At 45.2% G+C, this 15,707-nt stretch overlaps 2 protein-coding genes across 4 annotated transcripts in view; both read right to left on the reverse strand.

Moving 5' to 3' along the window:
- The window catches only part of LOC311286312 (hemicentin-1-like), a 41,469-nt gene extending 36,591 nt beyond the window's left edge, over window positions 1-4,878 (reverse strand). Inside the window, exons 1-8 of one of the 3 annotated variants that reach the window (XM_084402456.1) lie at window positions 4,668-4,878; window positions 4,307-4,564; window positions 3,939-4,193; window positions 3,581-3,835; window positions 3,213-3,467; window positions 2,855-3,109; window positions 2,487-2,741; window positions 2,135-2,383 (exon numbers count right to left, since the gene is read on the reverse strand). In XM_084402456.1, coding sequence (XP_084258582.1) covers window positions 2,135-2,383; window positions 2,487-2,741; window positions 2,855-3,109; window positions 3,213-3,467; window positions 3,581-3,835; window positions 3,939-4,193; window positions 4,307-4,564; window positions 4,668-4,797 — 1,912 coding nt within the window. In that variant the 5' untranslated portion in view covers window positions 4,798-4,878. The remainder of the gene's footprint in view (window positions 1-2,134; window positions 2,384-2,486; window positions 2,742-2,854; window positions 3,110-3,212; window positions 3,468-3,580; window positions 3,836-3,938; window positions 4,194-4,306; window positions 4,565-4,667) is intronic. The other 2 variants (XM_084402458.1, XM_084402457.1) reach the window with 2 other exon arrangements.
- Window positions 4,879-4,895: 17 nt separating this feature from the next.
- Window positions 4,896-15,707, reverse strand: part of LOC311279815 (B-cell receptor CD22-like) — a gene marked incomplete at its 3' end in the record, with an annotated part of 57,992 nt that continues 47,180 nt past the window's right edge. The window contains exons 10-15 of the mRNA XM_084391557.1: window positions 6,481-6,735; window positions 6,120-6,377; window positions 5,752-6,006; window positions 5,394-5,648; window positions 5,012-5,280; window positions 4,896-4,922 (exon numbers count right to left, since the gene is read on the reverse strand). Of these exons, the coding sequence (XP_084247683.1) occupies window positions 4,896-4,922; window positions 5,012-5,280; window positions 5,394-5,648; window positions 5,752-6,006; window positions 6,120-6,377; window positions 6,481-6,735 (1,319 nt within the window). The remainder of the gene's footprint in view (window positions 4,923-5,011; window positions 5,281-5,393; window positions 5,649-5,751; window positions 6,007-6,119; window positions 6,378-6,480; window positions 6,736-15,707) is intronic.

Raw genomic sequence — 15,707 nt, forward strand, 5'->3', positions numbered from 1 at the left:
AATGGTGACCCAAAAAACAAGATTTTACAGTAAACTACTGGCAACAGTGTTGCCAGTATAAAGCTGTTTTATAACTTACAGTTTATTACAGTTAACCTACATTTTGTGGGTGTGTCTTTTTATCTTACACTGTTAACCCTTTCAACCCCACAGGAAAATCCACACTACAAAGAGTAAAAAGTAACATTGAGACAGTGTTGCAGTGAGATAATTAAGAGAATATGTAAGTGATTGTTGAGCATTAGTGATGAACACCTGCTGTTAACAAGCAGAATCACTGAAGGAAAGAGGAACACACAAACAGAAAATAGAGAAACACAAGACCTACAACTGACTTCCAGCCATTACACATTATTACACTTATTATTAACCAGTATGACTTTATTGCTGTCATACATCTACAGAAGTTGTTATTGAGATGTTTAATTGAAAATGTTTGGTTTGAAGTTACCATTATAGAGAACAGTGCTTGCTTTAGTTGGGATGCTGATGCTAGAACATTAGTGTATCTTTTGCTGCTTGAGTTGTGTTTTTGTGCAAATCACACTTGTGCACACACAGAGTTAGTGAATGATTGCGATTGTAATGATTATGATGATAAAATCATCATATTGCCTGTTCATTCACTAAGGAATTTATTCTCACTCGTTCAGAGTTTAATTCTAAATCAAAAGTGTTACATTAGCACCAATGTGAAACCACAGCAATAAATTACAATGACTCATTTTTTTTTACACATCATGCATATACAAAAGAAACAGAACTACACTTTCTTTCAGAAACACAGAGATATCCCAGTTTAGCACATGCATCTCAACAATGGTGGCAATATATATATATATATATATATATATATATATATATATATATATATATATATATATATATATTTAATTCATGCAGCAGTGCATGCTGTGAGTTTTATATTATCCTGGAACCCAGCATGCATTGCAACATTAAAGGTATAGCGGAGGATTTTTTACTTCCGGGTGGATCACCTATTCTATTGGTCCTCCTAATTGTCAATCATTCTGGTGAATCAATCAAACTTTTCAAAAAGTGGAGAGGGCGGGTCTTATCTAAAATTCGGAAAGATCCTCCACTATACCTTTAAACTTTTGATTGTCACCAATGTTGAGATTCATGTGCTGATTGTTGATGTCTGTGTGTGTCTGAGTCAAGCAGGAGTTAAAAATGTTTTAATGCACTCCATGATTACAATATTCTTCAGTAAACCTGGTAACAGAAATATTGATTTCATGTTGTAGATTCACGGATATATGCAAAATAATAATACCCATTAATTCAACATACACAGGAAAGATCAGAGAATCAGACAGGTCCAGGATGATTGTGATATCATCACAAAATCCCCAAAACATCTGCTCAAGTTCCTCTTGACTTTTTCTTGCCATAACAAATGTGTTTTATAAACTCATTGTTAAAGCAGTCAAAGAGAGATGAATGGTAAGAAGTCAAGGTACAAGAGACCAACTAAAGCAAATACTGATCTCCATCATGGTGACAACAAACTTTATTATTAACTAAATCTCTGTTAATTCTCAACAAGAACTTTTGTACATGTATGAAAGAAATCATCGTAAACTAGTTTCACACTCTGTGGCTGGAAGTCAGTTATAGTTTTTGTGTTTCTCTTTTTTTCTGTTCTTGTTTCTCTGTCCTTCAGTGATTCTGCTTATCAGGTGTTCATCAGTGTCTCAATTCACTCACTTCTTTTCATTCACTCAATCAAGGGGACTATATTAGTGAACTAATGTAGGGAATAGTGAATGAGGGTATAGGGTGTGATTGTGAAAACAACCTCTGAGTGTCGACTTTTAGCACTTTTAATTTACAGTATATTCCTGTAATCTATTTTTGTTTTCTACGGTATATTACTGTTTTAATGGAAAATGGTATGATATTGTCAGAATTTGGCCTTTTTTTACAGCAAGGGTTAACAGTGTAAATGTATAATGGCAAGTGTCCCACAGGTGTCGGGGAGGGGCAGTCTTAAAAATAGTGGTTAAAACATTTGTATAAATCATAAATTCAGAAACGTATTCTTTGTAATGTGTGAAAAGTATTTTCTTTTACTTTAGAAAGAGTAATGTAAGTATATGAGCCGCTCTACCTTTAACAGTGACAGTTACAGCGTCTGATCTCTGAGATCCATGTTGATTGTGAGCCTGACAGTAGAAGCGTCCACTCTGTAGTGCACTGAAACTCTGTCCAGATCCAACAGCTGAGGTTTCATTCTCCTTAAACCAGCTGAAGTTCAGAGCAGGAGGGTTTGAGTCACTGATGCAGTTCAGAGTCACTGAATCTCCCTCCACTATTACACCAGATCCACTCATCAACACTGAGACGCTCCTGGGAGGATCTAAAACAGAGAAACATTGATATCATTAACAATCATATTAAACTTGAAATTACAGATGTTTAGAGGATTTAATGTCACAGACACTGAACCATCAGTAACTCACACATGACATTTAACATCACGGCATTAGAGTATTTCTCTCCATGTTCATTGATGGACTTGCACTTGTATTCTCCACTGTCATCAGAGCTGATCTTTGAGATGCTGAAGATTCTTCCAGATCCTACAATCGTTCCTCCTTTAAACCAGCTGATTTCTGCAGGAGGGTTTGAGTCACTGATGCAGTTCAGAGTCACTGAATCTCCCTCCACTATTACACCAGATGGACTGATGAACACTGAGACGCTCCTGGGAGGGTCTAATAACAATCACCAAATTATTTGAGACCTCTGACACATTTTTAAAATGACTAATATGAACCAAATTAATCCAACCAGAGAATTAGCATTTTATGTTTTATAATAAACTCACACATGGCATTTAAAGTCACAGTATCAGAGTATTTCTCTCCATGTTCATTGATGGACTTGCACTTGTATTCTCCACTGTCAACAGAGCTGATCTTTGAGATGCTGAAGATTATTCCAGATCCTACAAACGTTCCTCCTTTAATCCAGCTGAATTCTGCAGGAGGGTTTGAGTCACTGCTGCAGTTCAGAGTCACTGAATCTCCCTCCACTATTACACCAGATCCACTCATCAACACTGAGACGCTCCTGGGAGGATCTAAAACAGAGAAACATTGATATCATTAACAATCATATTAAACTTGAAATTACAGATGTTTAGAGGATTTAATGTCACAGACACTGAACCATCAGTAACTCACACATGACATTTAACATCACGGCATTAGAGTATTTCTCTCCATGTTCATTGATGGACTTGCACTTGTATTCTCCACTGTCATCAGAGCTGATCTTTGAGATGCTGTAGATTCTTCCAGATCCTACAATCGTTCCTCCTTTAAACCAGCTGATTTCTGCAGGAGGGTTTGAGTCACTGATGCAGTTCAGAGTCACTGAATCTCCCTCCACTATTGCACCAGATGGACTGATGAACACTGAGACGCTCCTGGGAGGGTCTAATAACAATCACCAAATTATTTAAGACCTCTGACACATTTTTAAAATGACTAATATGAACCAAATGAATCCAAACAGAGAATTAGCATCTTATGTTTTATAATAAACTCACACATGACATTTAAAGTCACAGTATCAGAGTATTTCTCTCCATGTTCATTGATGGACTTGCACTTGTAATCTCCACTGTCATCAGAGCTGATCTTTGAGATGTTGTAGATTCTTCCAGATCCTACAATCGTTCCTCCTTTAAACCAGCTGATTTCTGCAGGAGGGTTTGAGTCACTGATGCAGTTCAGAGTCACTGAATCTCCCTCCTCTATTACACCAGATCCACTCATCAACACTGAGACGCTCCTGGGAGGATCTAAAACAGAGAAACATTGATATCATTAACAATCATATTAAACTTGAAATTACAGATGTTTAGAGGATTTAATGTCACAGACACTGGACCATCATTAACTCACACATGACATTTAACATCACGGCATTAGAGTATTTCTCTCCATGTTTATTGATGGACTTGCACTTGTATTCTCCACTGTCATCAGAGCTGATCTTTGAGATGTTGTAGATTCTTCCAGATCCTACAATCGTTCCTCCTTTAATCCAGCTGATTTCTGCAGGAGGGTTTGAGTCACTGATGCAGTTCAGAGTCACTGAATCTCCCTCCACTATTACACCAGATGGACTGATGAACACTGAGACGCTCCTGGGAGGGTCTAATAACAATCACCAAATTATTTAAGACCTCTGACACATTTTTAAAATGACTAATATGAACCAAATGAATCCAAACAGAGAATTAGCATCTTATGTTTTATAATAAACTCACACATGACATTTAAAGTCACAGTATCAGAGTATTTCTCTCCATGTTCATTGATGGACTTGCACTTGTAATCTCCACTGTCATCAGAGCTGATCTTTGAGATGCTGAAGATTCTTCCAGATCCTACAATCGTTCCTCCTTTAAACCAGCTGAAGTTCAGAGCAGGAGGGTTTGAGTCACTGATGCAGTTCAGAGTCACTGAATCTCCCTCCACTATTACACCAGATGGACTGATGAACACTGAGACGCTTCTGGGAGGATCTAAAACAGAGAAACATTGATATCATTAACAATCATATTAAACTTGAAATTACAGATGTTTAGAGGATTTAATGTCACAGACACTGAACCATCAGTAACTCACACATGACATTTAAAGTCACAGCATCAGAGTATTTCTCTCCATGTTCATTGATGGACTTGCACTTGTATTCTCCACTGTCATCAGAGCTGATCTTTGAGATGCTGAAGATTCTTCCAGATCCTACAATCATTCCTCCTTTAAACCAGCTGATTTCTGCAGGAGGGTTTGAGTCACTGATGCAGTTCAGAGTCACTGAATCTCCCTCCACTATTACACCAGATCCACTCATCAACACTGAGACTCTCCTGGGAGGATCTAAAACAGAGAAACATTGATATCATTAACAATCATATTAAACTTGAAATTACAGATGTTTAGAGGATTTAATGTCACAGACACTGAACCGTCAGTAACTCACACATGACATTTAAAGTCACAGCATCAGAGTATTTCTCTCCATGTTCATTGATGGACTTGCACTTGTATTCTCCACTGTCATCAGAGCTGATCTTTGAGATGTTGTAGATTCTTCCAGATCCTACAATCGTTCCTCCTTTAAACCAGCTGATTTCTGCAGGAGGGTTTGAGTCACTGCTGCAGTTCAGAGTCACTGAATCTCCCTCCACTATTACACCAGATGGACTGATGAACACTGAGACGCTCCTGGGAGGGTCTAATAACAATCACCAAATTATTTAAGACCTCTGACACATTTTTAAAATGACTAATATGAGCCAAATTAATCCAAACAGAGAATTAACATCTAATGTTTTATAATAAACTCACATATGACATTTAAAGTCACAGTATCAGAGTATTTCTCTCCATGTTCATTGATGGACTTGCACTTGTATTCTCCACTGTCATCAGAGCTGATCTTTGAGATGCTGTAGATTCTTCCAGATCCTACAATCGTTCCTCCTTTAAACCAGCTGATTTCTGCAGGAGGGTTTGAGTCACTGCTGCAGTTCAGAGTCACTGAATCTCCCTCCACTATTACACCAGATCCACTCATCAACACTGAGACGCTCCTGGGAGGATCTAAAACAGAGAAACATTGATATCATTAACAATCATATTAAACTTGAAATTACAGATGTTTAGAGGATTTAATGTCACAGACACTGAACCATCAGTAACTCACACATGACATTTAACATCACGGCATTAGAGTATTTCTCTCCATGTTCATTGATGGACTTGCACTTGTATTCTCCACTGTCATCAGAGCTGATCTTTGAGATGCTGAAGATTCGTCCAGATCCTACAATCGTTCCTCCTTTAATCCAGCTGATTTCTGCAGGAGGGTTTGAGTCACTGATGCAGTTCAGAGTCACTGAATCTCCCTCCACTATTACACCAGATGGACTGATGGACACTGAGACGCTCCTGGGAGGGTCTAATAACAATCACCAAATTATTTAAGACCTCTGACACATTTTTAAAATGACTAATATGAACCAAATTAATCCAAACAGAGAATTAACATCTAATGTTTTATAATAAACTCACACATGACATTTAAAGTCACAGCATCAGAGTATTTCTCTCCATGTTCATTGATGGACTTGCACTTGTATTCTCCACTGTCATCAGAGCTGATCTTTGAGATGCTGAAGATTCTTCCAGATCCTACAATCATTCCTCCTTTAAACCAGCTGAAGTTCAGAGCAGGAGGGTTTGAGTCACTGATGCAGTTCAGAGTCACTGAATCTCCCTCCACTATTACACCAGATCCACTCATCAACACTGAGACGCTCCTGGGAGGATCTAAAACAGAGAAACATTGATATCATTAACAATCATATTAAACTTGAAATTACAGATGTTTAGAGGATTTAATGTCACAGACACTGAACCATCAGTAACTCACACATGACATTTAAAGTCACAGCATCAGAGTATTTCTCTCCATGTTCATTGATGGACTTGCACTTGTATTCTCCACTGTCATCAGAGCTGATCTTTGAGATGTTGTAGATTCTTCCAGATCCTACAATCGTTCCTCGTTTAATCCAGCTGATTTCTGCAGGAGGGTTTGAGTCACTGATGCAGTTCAGAGTCACTGAATCTCCCTCCACTATTACACCAGATGGACTGATGGATGCTGAGACGCTCCTGGGAGGGACTAAAAAGTACAAAAATTAAAACCCTAAATCATCTAATTCAAACACAATCTCTGGTTATTAAAAATACTAAAATAATCTGCACTCACACATGACATTGAGCTGAACAGCAGGAGAGATGTGAGTGTGTCCGTCTACAGCACAGCTATATCTGCCTGAATCCTCTCTTCTGACTGACTGCAGCAGGAGTTCATTGTTTCTGTCTCTTCTCTCAGTTAATGGCTGTGAGTTTCTGTACCAGATGAATGTTGCTCTGTCAGTCAGAGCGCAGCTGCTTTTACACGTCAGATTGACTGAATCTCCCTCTGTCACTCTCTCAGGAGACTCCACCTGAAGATCTGAACACAACACACACACATTATATCTAGTGCTGCTGTCATACACTGATTATTATTCAACATAATGCACAGAAGAAGAGATAAACCTCATCAAACTCACCTGTGACAGTAAGAGTCACTCCTGGTTTACCAATCCATTTCATATCTTTATCAGTGATGATTCTGAAATAGTACATGTGTGAATCCTTCAGTGTCACATGACTCAGTCTGACGGTGCAGTTCTGCTGTTTATCTCCCAGATACTGAAGCCTCTGACTGTATTCAGGGTCCTCAGACAGATCTGGAGGCTCTACACCCTCTTGCAATGGGCCTTTTGTCCAGAACACTTTCTTGATCTTATATCCAGTAGGGTATTTATAAGTGCATCTCATTATCACTGTTGAGTCCTTTAGTGCACAGATGTGTGAAGGACTGTAACTCACACCCCAATCAGCACTAGAAACCCCTGAAACACAGAATTCATCAAACTGTAAATGTAGTTTTATCTGTTATATTGGGCCATGAAAACATGACAATTCTTTATTACTATTTGAAAACAGCGACTCATTACAGGAAATATAAGATAAATGTAAATAAATAATCTCAGTGTGAATTACTTTAAGACAGAGGAGTGAAGAGAGAACACTACAGATCATTCGTTAGACACTACATAAAAAAAAAATGGAGTACACAGAATCCAAAGCATGCAGTTACAGGAGAAATATTTAATTATTTATTGTAACAAAGTAAACAAATTTTGCAATTATGTAATAAAGTAGTACTGACACCTGACAGTGGTGAGTGAATAAATACTGTATGCACTGCAAGTACTGTATAGTATTGTACTGAATATTGTATAGTGTCGAATGTCTGTATATTCAGCATTTGCATACTGTGAAATACAGTGACCAACTGCAGAAGCCCAAAAGGTTACAGTAAAACACTGTAAATGAAAAGCATGTTACTGTAAAGTACAGTCAGAAGAGTTGAGCAACTGCAGAATCAAGGTCAGTGAGAGAGATTTATTCTGCTTCAGCTTCACGTCTTCATGTCGGTCCGGCCGGAGAATATCATCTCTGCAGGAGAAGAGGAAAACCCTGAAGCAGATCCAGCCTTGACCACATTCTCCACACCTTCCTCTTCCTCTTCCTCCTCGTTCATCACCTCTTTCACACACTCTTCCTCCTCTTATACTCACACTCTTCCTCCTCTAACTCACACTCTTCCTCTTCTTATACTCATACTCTTCCTCCTCTTATACTCATACTCTTCCTCCTCTTATACGCATACTCTTCCTCCTCTTATACTCACACTCTTCCTCCTCTTATATTCACACTCTTCCTCCTCTTATACTCATACTCTTCCTCCTCTTATACTCACACTCATTTGGACTTTTGGTTATTTTGGTCACACTCATTTGGACTTTTGGACTTTCCTCCTCTTATACTCACACTCTTCCTCCTCTTATACTCATACTCTTCCTCCTCTTATACTCACACTCCTCTTCCTCCTCTTATACTCACACTCTTCCTCCTCTTATACTCACACTCTTCCTCCTCCTCTGTTTTCGCCTGAAACAACGATCATAGTGTCTGGACCGCTTCCCACGTACCGACTAGGGCATGAAAAGTTCAGTAGATTATTCACGCTAAATGAATGGTTAATGTCATGGTGTAATGAGCAGAAACTGCTCTTTGTAAATAATTGGAATCTGTTTTGGGAGCGTCCTAGGCTCTTCCGCGCTGATGGCTTATACCCAAGTAGAATCGGAGCAGATCTTCTGTCTGATAACATCTCCAAGTCGTTAAATACCGTTTGACTAGTAACCAAAAGTCCAAATTACAGTCTCTGCTGCACCAACTTAATTGATATAAATACTAGTGTAGAACATTGCATAGAAACTGTGTCTATTCCTCGTTTAGTGAGATCAAATAATAAATCTAAAGCAGGACCTAGGAAAAATCTAATTGTTTTTGAAACAGAAAATCTCGCTATTAGTGAACAAAAACAATTTCTTAAGCTAGGTCTTCAAAACATTAGATCACTCACACCTAAGGCAGTTATTGTAAATTAAATAGTCACAGATAATAGCTTCGATGTACTTTGCCTTACTGAAACCTGGCTTAAACCAAATGATTATTTCGGTCTAAATGAGTCTACACCATCAGGATACTGTTATAAGCATGAGCCCCGTCTGATTGGTCGTGGCGGTGGTGTTGCAACAAAACAGGTGACAAGTTTAACCCCCTGAGGTCGGAAATCACGCCTGCGTGATCTGCTCTTTTTTTTTTCATATCAGTGCAAAATACTCTGTTGATTTTGATTTTACATACTTGTGTTGTACATCATTCAAAACTGTTAAATGTCTTTTATTTGTGTACACTCATAATAAAAACAAAATGTTGTGTTTTTCGTAAAACAAAGAAAATAAACATGATGCACGTTCTGCCGTCAGTCTCAATGTGAAACTCATTCTGAAACGCGACAGAAAATGACCTGTAACTCAGCGAATGTTTGTCACACAGACTTGAAACGCATGTCTATACAACGCTTAGAATCTCTATTTTTAAAGTATGTAAATTATATAAAAAACAAATATTCTATTTTTAAGTAATCCATACGAAAGCAGCGGCATGTACAGTTTCTCAAACGCGTCCTCATTAAATTTTATTTGAACACACCCACGCGCGCACAAGCGGTTGACATGCAAATGATCCATGCGGAGAAACGCAGACCTGTAAACGCCCTCATCACCTCAAAACAAAGAATCAGAGACTTCGGTAACTTACTCCTCTGCTTTTCATCGAGTTTGGAAGACAGTTTGTGCTGTGCTGTGCTGTTCTCTTACGAGAGGTCTCTCGTACTGCGTAAGATATCTTACGCTAGGGGAAAATCCTTTTTCCGCGAGATATTGAAGCCAAAAATTATCCTTAATTTTGTAATAATGCAAAACGCGTTGCGGCAGCATGCAGACATAGGCGAGACAGCTCGCGCGCCTATTGGCTGCTCTGCGGCAACTGCAGCAGCCTATCGAGCGAGGCCTGGCATGACGCCAGACCCAATCAGGGCACTTCGCGCCCGCTGCGTCACGTCCCGCCGAAACGGGCGTGGTCTAGGCCTATAAATACCACTCGCAGGCAGCTATTATCTGATTTTTCATCCTTCAAGCGAAGCACACGCATCGCTGGAGCCGGAGAAGAAGCCGCGCCGTCTGAGAGAGAGCACCTTCAGCGGGACGAGTCACTGAAGTCGCTGGCCGCGCCGCCTTCCTGCCTTCCTGCTGCGCTTTCCGGCGCTTATATCCTTCCCTTTATTACACTGTACTTTTGTGTGTGTGTGTCGCCGCCGCGACACACATTCTAAAAGAGCTAGCGTCTTTTTAAAGATGCCTTCCTGCGGCTCGTGCAGAGCCACACTCAGCGACGGGGACCGCCACGTGATTTGCGTTTCCTGCCTGGGTGAGGAACATGCAGTTCTCGCGCTCGCTGACGGCGGCTGCCCTCACTGCGAGCTGATGGCAATGGCGACTCTGAGGACTCGCCTAGCCTTCTTCACCGAGACTGCTCCCCCGCCCGCCGCGGCGTCGCGCCATAAAAAGCGCCGTGCCCAGCGGGCCCCGGAACCCTCCCTCAGCCGCCAAAGCTCGCCGGTTCGCCCGCTTGCTTCCCCGGCTTCGTCAGCCTCGCTTCCTGACGGACAGCGGCCGCCGTCTGCCGCCGCTTCCGTTGACATCGTGGATGAGGAAGCCCTGCTGGGAGAGGATGATTCCTGCTCTATCCTGGCGTCAGGCAGTGAGGATTGGGCGGGCTCTGAGGACCCCGCGCCCCCTGCCCGCATGTCTTCAGGCAAGAGAGCGTCCATCGAGACGGAGCTCATGCGAGTACTCGCACAGGCCGCGGCGAGCCTCGGCCTCGAGTGGTCTTCGCCTGAACAGCCCGCTCACAACCGGCTGGATGGATTTTTCCTGCCTGGGGAGCGCGCTTCGCCTGCGTCCAGACCGGCGCCTTTTCTTCCTGAGTTACACGAAGAAGTCGCCAAGTCCTGGAACGCCCCCCATTCGGCTAGAGTGCGTCCTGCTGTTTCTTTGGCATTCTCCGCTGTTGACGATGCCAAGAACAAAGGATACATTTCGCTGCCGCCGGTCGAAGAGGCGATAGCGGCCCACTTATGCCCGCCCTCTGCTGGACGGCGTGCTAAGTCGGCCCTACCCTCTAAAGCTTGCCGCACGACGTCAAGCCTGCTCCGCCGCGCTTTCTCCGCCGCCGGGCAAGCTGCATCAGCGCTGCACACCATGGCAACGCTTCAGATCTTCCAGGCCGATCTCCTCCGTAAGCTGGATGAGGAAGGGCCTGACGCGATCTGCGTGCCGGACTTAAGGAGTGCCACGGACCTCGCTCTCCGTGCTACTAAGTCTGCAGCGCAAGCCATTGGACGGAATATGGCCTCTCTCACCGTGACTGAGAGACATCTTTGGCTGACGCTCTCGGAAATGGCCGAGTCTGAGCGCACCGCGTTCCTCGACGCCCCGCTTTCCGCCACAGGCCTCTTTGGATCCTCCGTCAAGGATTTCGCGGAGAGATTCGCAGAGGTACAGAAAGCGTCACAGGCTATGAAGCACTTCCTCCCGAAGCGCTCCAGCTCTGCAGCAGGCCGTGCGAAACCGTCTGCTCAGAGCTCACAGCCACAGCCACCGTCCACTGCCTCCACTTCACAGCGCCGCCAGGCCCGAAGCGCGAGACCGCGCTCCCGTTCATCCGGTCGCCGCCCCGCTGTACGTGGCCCGCGACCTAGGATTACGGTGAAGCCCGAGGCCCCGAAGTCGTCCTAGCACAGCTAGGAAAACGACGGTGTTTAAGTCCCGCTGCGGCCAGACTCACACCAAAGCTATTCGCTCGTCCAGTTCCAGCAAATGTGACTGTTCCAGTGTTTTCTGCAGCCAACAAGTCGGTTCTGTCACCCGCTTGCCTGCACACAAATGCCGTTTTCACGGCTACCCAGATAAATCCCCAAAAGAGTGTATTTTCTGGTGTCCCGGCCACGGCCGATGGTGTTTCATGTGTAGTAAGAATGCCCACTGCCCAGTGCCCATCCCTACACACAAGCACAGCCTGTCACACAGGGCTCGCGCTCATAAAACCGACTCAGATCGGTTGCGCTTCAAACATGGTGAATGTGCCCACTACCCAGTGCCCACTAACACCGCGTTGTGCATGTCTCACGGTTTCTGTAAAAACGAAACCAACGTGCACTCGCTTCACGCAAGCGAACGATGTTTTCGGTGTGATAAATGTGCCCGCTGTCCCGCGCCCACATCCACACATAGACATGACAGTTCCCACGGGAACCGCCCAGCACCCCCCCTCGCGGCTGACCACCGCAGAGGAGTCGAGCGCGGGCAATCTGCCCGCTGTTATCAGCGCGCCCCATGCCTCAAATGTCACGAGCGCGATGCTTGTGTTGCAGCACGCCGAAGCCTCTCCATCGCTGAGCGAGCGGAGCGCGCTTCGTATTCAACCCCTAGCTATCCATGCAGACGCATGGGCAAAGCTGCCCGGGGTTTCGAAGTGGGTGCTGAACATTATAAAAAGAGGCTATTCGCTGCAGTTTCGCCGACGCCCTCGCCGCTATGTGGCGCGCGTCGAGACCACGGTAAAAACAGAAGTAGCACATTTACTTCGAGCCGAAGTGACGAAACTATTGAGCAAAGGGGCCATAGAGCCTCTCTCTCAAGTTCAGAGCGAAGGAGGGCTATACAGCAGATACTTCCTGGTACCGAAAAAAGACGGGGGTCTCAGACCCATACTAGATCTAAGGCAACTGAACAAAGTGCTTGTGAAGCGACAGTTCAGGATGCTCACGACCAGACAAATCCTTGTGCAGATTCGCCAAGGAGATTGGTTTGTGTCAATAGATCTGAAAGACGCGTATTTTCAAATACAGATAGCGTCACGTCACAGGCGATATTTGAGATTCGCCTTCGAGGGCCAGGCATATCAGTACACAGTCCTGCCATTCGGTTTGTCCCTGGCACCCCGTACATTTACGAAGTGCATGGACGCGGCGCTCGCACCCCTCAGAATGAGAGGCATACGAGTGCTGAACTATTTGGACGATTGGCTGATTCTAGCGCAATCTCGCGCAGTGCTCATAGAACACACGACCATTTTACTCGATCACCTCGAGGATTTGGGTCTCAGTGTCAATTGGGCGAAGAGCTCTCTGTTACCCAGTCAGAAGATATCTTTCCTGGGCACAGAATTGGACTCGCTGTCCATGATAGCGCGACTATCACCACGTTTCGCTGCGGCGCGTCTGTCCCGCTCAAGAAATTTCAGAAGATGCTAGGTCTCATGGCCTCAGCATCGTCAGTGCTCCAGCTGGGCCTGCTCCGCATGCGCCCGCTGCAGTTTTGGCTGAAAGCGCGAGTCCCACGCAGAGCGTGGGCATCCAGTTCGCTTCGCCTCAGGGTCAATCAGAAGTGCGTCACAGCTCTGAAACCTTGGAGAGCGAACGACTGGTACCAATTAGGTGTAAGCCTGGGGACTTCCTCGAGGGTGAAAGTGGTGTCCACGGACGCGTCCACCTCGGGATGGGGAGCGCTGCTCGAGGGCAGACCGTTCTTCGGCCAGTGGTCGGAACGGGAGAAGCTCCTGCACATAAACTGCCTCGAAATGCTGGCAGTAGACAACGCGCTGACGCGTTTTTGTCCCCAGATAAAGGGACGCCACGTCTTGGTCCGTTCGGACAACATGTCTGTGGTGTCCTACATAAATCGCCAGGGCGGCCTCAGGTCCAAGAACCTGTACAGGCTGGCAGAACGCCTCCTGGTATGGGCTCAGTGCAACCTGCGCTCGCTCAGAGCAGCGCACGTGCCAGGGCTCCTGAATATAGGACCGGACAGACTGTCCAGGAACAATGTTCCGGCAGGCGAGTGGTCTCTACACCCACAGACAGTCCAACTGCTGTGGAAGAAATTCGGCAGAGCGGAAGTAGACCTGTTTGCGTCTCAAGAAAACGCTCACTGTCAGGAATTTTTCTCAAAGAGCAGGAGCGCGCTGGCCCATGTGTGGCCCCGCCGCCCGCTCTATGCTTTTCCCCCCGTCTCTCTCCTGCCTCAGGTGATAGAACGGATCAGGGAAGAAGGATGCTCAGTACTGCTGGTGGCACCGTTCTGGAAAAACCAACCTTGGTTCCCAGTCGTGATGCAGTTAGCAAGTACTGCCCCGTGGCCAGTACCAGTGAGGAGAGACCTCCTCTCACAGGCCCACGGTTCGATCTGGCATCCTCACCCGGAACTGTGGTCCCTTCATGTCTGGGCCATCAACGGGTACATGTTGGACTCCCTGAAGGAGTATTAAACACGATCACGCAGGCTAGAGCTCCGTCTACGAGACGACTCTATTCCTCGAAATGGTCAGTGTTTTCGGGCTGGTGCACAGCCCGTGGTGTGTCACCCACAGACTGTGGTGTGGCGGAGGTGCTTTCCTTCCTACAAGAGCTGTTGGATGGGGGCAGAGCCCCCTCCACGCTCAAAGTTTATGTGGCGGCTATAGCAGCGTTCTCAGAAACAACGCTTGGTCAGTCAATAGGAAGGAACGATTTAGTCATCCGCTTCCTTAGAGGGGCTAAGAGACTGAATCCTCCCAGACCTCCCTCAGTCCCCGTATGGGACCTTTCTACGGTTCTGGAAGCCATGAAAGGTGCGCCATTTGAGCCTTTACAGTCAATCGATTTGAAACACCTGTCTTTCAAGACGGTGTTTTTGCTGGCTCTCGCTTCGGTGAAGCGCATAGGGGATCTGCACGCGCTCTCTGTGAGCGCGGCGTGCATGGAGTTTGGGCCTAATGACTCAAAAGTTGTACTCAAACCTAAGCATGGTTATGTTCCGAAATCCCTCAACACACCATTTAGGGCGCAGGTTATCTCCCTGTCAGCCCTACCGGTCCCTGATGAGGAAAGAGACGCGAGCCTCCTCTGCCCAGTCAGGGCATTACGAGCTTATGTGTCTCGCTCGTCTGGTTTCAGACAGACGGAACAGCTCTTTGTTTCGTTTAGCGGACGTTCTAAGGGACTAGCCGCGTCGAAACAGAGCCTATCCAGATGGATAGTTGATGCTATAGCGCTGGCATACGCCTCCAAGGGCATGCAGTGCCCTTTGGGTGTCAGAGCGCACTCCACGAGAGGCATGGCCTCTTCGTGGGTCTGGTCAAGTGGGATTGCCTTGCAAGATATTTGTATGGCGGCAGGCTGGGCCTCCCCGTCTACATTTATAAGGTTTTATAGCCTAGAGGTTCCCGCCCTGCAGGCCAGGCTGCTGTCGGTCTAAGTTTACCAGTATTGTCTGACCTGATGCGATCAGCTCAGAATGCTGCGTCTACTGAGCACAGCTCAATGTTCGACAGTAAAAAAAGTAGCAGCACGAGATGTGCCTGGGCAAACTGTGTAAGACCCACATTCCCCCATCAGTTCAGGCCGTACCCCGCCCTGTCTGTATGATGAAATTCGCGTCTCAGCGACGCTACCATATGTGGAAGAGTGCGGCTTCGCCCCTCCCTCTTCCTGGACTCCCTGTGAGTTCCCTGAGTGATTGTGCACTATATGTACCCCGGGCTTTCGCCCTTGGGTCTTTGGTGTCAGATCTCAGCATGCACGGCGTT

Source organism: Rutilus rutilus (genome assembly GCF_951802725.1).
Source record: "Rutilus rutilus genome assembly, chromosome: 2".
Lineage (NCBI taxonomy): Eukaryota > Metazoa > Chordata > Actinopteri > Cypriniformes > Leuciscidae > Rutilus > Rutilus rutilus.